The following is a 3,290-nucleotide window of genomic DNA, read 5'->3' on the forward strand; positions in this document are numbered from 1 at the left end:
CATGTGTCGGTTATGTTTTTATACTACTAAAACTAAGTTCAATTATCAATATCAAGACTCAAGAGATAGAATCACAGTTTAGTGGTTATCACTTACATTATTTTTCATATCAATATAATAAATTCTCATATTCTTAAAAATCAATATCTTTGCTAGATAAAAATACGCACATCATGATGATGATGATGATATTATTCTTAATTATTCCCTCCTTGCAAAGAGAAGAAAAATTACAATGGTATCAAGAGTAACGTAACCCACCTTTTATGATAAGGCAAAAAATATCAGCACATTGTTTCATCATTACATATTGACCAAATTAGCATATGAATCAAGCAACCATCGATTTCGGCCAATTTATTACTACTTACTATTACAAAATAAATGAATATCGCCCAAAAATCATATCCCTAGCTATTTAGGCAATCTGGGTTCTATGCTTTATTCATTGACCCATAGATACACTAGCATTTTAGAAAAGTGATCAAGCATTTTAATTTCTTGGTCTGGTTAATTTTTTCTTTTCTTTCTTTTTTTTTTTAGTAAAACGTAAATCTTCATAATTACCTCACTCTTGAACTTTAATTAATCCTCATTTAGTCATTTCCAATTAACAAAAGATAAAAACTTTTGATACTCAATTTGCCAAATTCGGCAATGGAACAATGAAGAGGCAGATAATTGATTCTACAACTCGAATGAAGAAGCTCTCTCTTCCCTAATTTTCCCTTCTTCTTTTTCTTTCTCCCCTTAATTCTACAATTTTTTTTTCTTTTTTTCGTCTTTTCCTTCTTTTCTCACTTTCTGCCATAAAAAGCAACATTAAGAAAAGAAAAAAAAGGAAGCAAAGCTACAAATTAAAATTTATAAGACAAAATTTTCAGAGCCAAAAGATATTTGAAAAAAACTTCTTTAAAAAAAAGGAAGTGCTGTGGTGTGATGTTAATTAAGTTTAGACCTCTCTCTTCTCCACCCTAAATTAAGCTAGACCCGCACGCACTAGATAACATGCCTAAAATCAGGGCCACAATGGTGTTGTTGATGATGATGGGGATGATGATGATGATGATGGATTAAGAACTCATCTCCACCGTTGGATACACCAAAAATGGAAGTTTGACTCATCAGTTGCTGCTGCTGCTGTTGCTGCCGCTGCATATCCTTCTGCCTCCTCAGTTCCAGAACCTTCCTATGAGAATTCGAGTGCTTCGTTGAAACGAATGTTGGGCTCGCCGCGGGCCTGTACTCAGGCACAAGTCGGCCCGACTTAAACCTCACACCGCAAGCGTTGCACAGAGTCTTTGGGCCCATGGGCCCTGTTCGCCACTGTGGCGTCTTATCTGCGCCGCAGTGTAGACACTTTCTCCCCAAACACTCCGCATTCGCCTCCCTCCTCTTCGTCATCGTCGGTGCCGCCACTTTCGGTGTCGGAGGCTTATGCTCCATCGCAGACGTCTGGAGTTTCGGCGGCGGAGGAGTCGAGAGGTGAAGCAAGCGCGTGGACCAATCCCCCGGCGCCGCGCGTGAGCGCTTGCTGCGAGCTTTGCCTGGAAGCGGCGTCTCCTGATGAAGAAGAAACGGTGCGTTTCGCGCGGTGTCAAATGGAGGATGGAGCGCGTTTTCCGAGGAAGATGATGACTCCGGCGTCTGAGGTTTTCTGCCGTTGATGGCAGCGGCGCCACCGCCGGAGAGAAGCTGCAGCGTTTTCAGATCTTCTTCGGTGGAGAACGAGTCCTCCACGAAGTTCGAGAGCCACTCCAGTTCCGCCATGTCATCATACTGTTAAAACAAAAATATACGGTTAGAACACTGACTTATCAAATTAAATTCAAAATTATCATCGTAATTTTCATGCAAGTTTGAGTTTCATTTTCATGAATTTTCGAATTATAACAAATATATATCGTAAATATTTAGTTTAATTTTCATGATAATGAGCCCTGTATGTTAAATCGTACTTCTCGAATTATCTCAACAATTGAGTTCAAGATTATCGTAATGTCTTGGTTTAATATTTACGATATCGAGGTCTGTAAATGCGGCCTAGAGAGAATTACCGGAACGCAGAGTTCACCGCCGGAGAATTGTGGATCGCCGGAGGAGAATGCACGAGGGACAATGCCGGCAGGGAAATGGTTGTCGCCACCGGAGACGGAGGAGTTACAGCTGTCAACCGCGGTGACGTTGGACGAGTCGGTGGAGGAGTTTCCGGCGACATTTTCAAAGAATCCGTCGGACATGATGGCGTCGGCGTTGGAGAAATCAAGTAGGTCGTCAATGGCAAACGGCTCACCACCGCCGCCATAGCCACCGTGCTTCTGGTCACCACCGCCGACGCCGTGCCGCTTCTCCGTTGAGAATTGGTCTCCTCCGGTGCCATAATAGCCACCGACGAAGTATTCCGGCACTTCCATTTTTCAGTTATTTAATAAATGCACTGACTCTCTAACAATGCTACGGCGTTGTAGTTTTAGAGAGAGAAAGTGAGAGAGAGAGAGAGGGAGAGAGAGAGTGTGTGTGTTTTTTTGTGTGAACGTAAAACGCAACGGAACGCACCGTTTTGGGAAGAGAGGGGTTTGAGGGGAAGTGTCTGAGAGAAAGGAGTGAGTGAGGGTGAGGGGGTTTTGAGGAGTAAAGGGGAGTGGCAGAAATTGTAAATAATGAAACATTGGAGCTTCTTTTTTTAATTGTAATGCACACAGATACATATGGGTGTGTCAATATAATAATAGGGAAGTGACTTGCAAGTTCTGTAAAGTCGTTTAAGCCCACTTTCATTTTATTTTTTCTTTCTCTCCTTTCCTTTATTTGGAAACAATTCTCAGATTTTCCTTTCCTTCTGTTCCTGCCATGAAAGCTTTTCCTTCTTTTCTTTTCCTTTTTTCACTTGTTTCTTCTCTTTTACTTTCCCTTAATAGTGATTTTTTTCCCCTCTTTCATTTCACTATAGGTGTTATTTAGGAAAAATAGTTTGTATTGGGTAAACTTTAAAAACCCAATGAGATAAATTTTTTATTTCATCCAAATTACATGATGAGTATGTTATATAAATTATTTATGTATTGATTTTAAGCAAATTGTTATATATTTTTTTAAAATAATTCAGTGATTTTTTTTAAAAAAATGTGAAAATAAATCAATAGTTTTAATATTTGTCAAAGCTAGTAATTACGTAAAATTGAATTGCCTTTTGACTTATTAAATGATCTTTAATGAGTTGTATTTATTCAGTTACATTATTTTTTCAAAATAAAAAGAAATATATTATAATACAACAAATGAAATAATAA

General features: G+C 39.0%; 1 protein-coding gene across 1 annotated transcript; it reads right to left on the minus strand.

The window, feature by feature from the left end:
• LOC107619293 (GATA transcription factor 9) lies at positions 611–2,757 on the minus strand. The gene is made up of 2 exons (XM_016321549.2): positions 2,058–2,757; positions 611–1,779 (listed from the first exon to the last, which is right to left on the minus strand). The coding sequence occupies exons 1-2, from the start codon at positions 2,412–2,414 to the stop codon at positions 1,000–1,002; spliced, it is 1,137 nt and encodes a 378-aa protein (XP_016177035.1). The 5' UTR covers positions 2,415–2,757; the 3' UTR covers positions 611–999.

The sequence above is a fragment of the Arachis ipaensis genome, chromosome B09 (genome assembly GCF_000816755.2).
Source record: "Arachis ipaensis cultivar K30076 chromosome B09, Araip1.1, whole genome shotgun sequence".
NCBI classification, from domain to species: Eukaryota; Viridiplantae; Streptophyta; class Magnoliopsida; order Fabales; family Fabaceae; genus Arachis; species Arachis ipaensis.

Coding starts and splice junctions, on each gene's coding strand:
- LOC107619293 (XM_016321549.2), bottom strand. CDS start 2,414: ATGGAAGTGCCGGAATACTTCGTCGGTGGCTATTATGGCACCGGAGGA. Junction 1,780..2,057: donor GCGGTGAACTCTGCGTTCCG/GTAATTCTCTCT, acceptor TTGTTTTAACAG/TATGATGACATGGCGGAACT.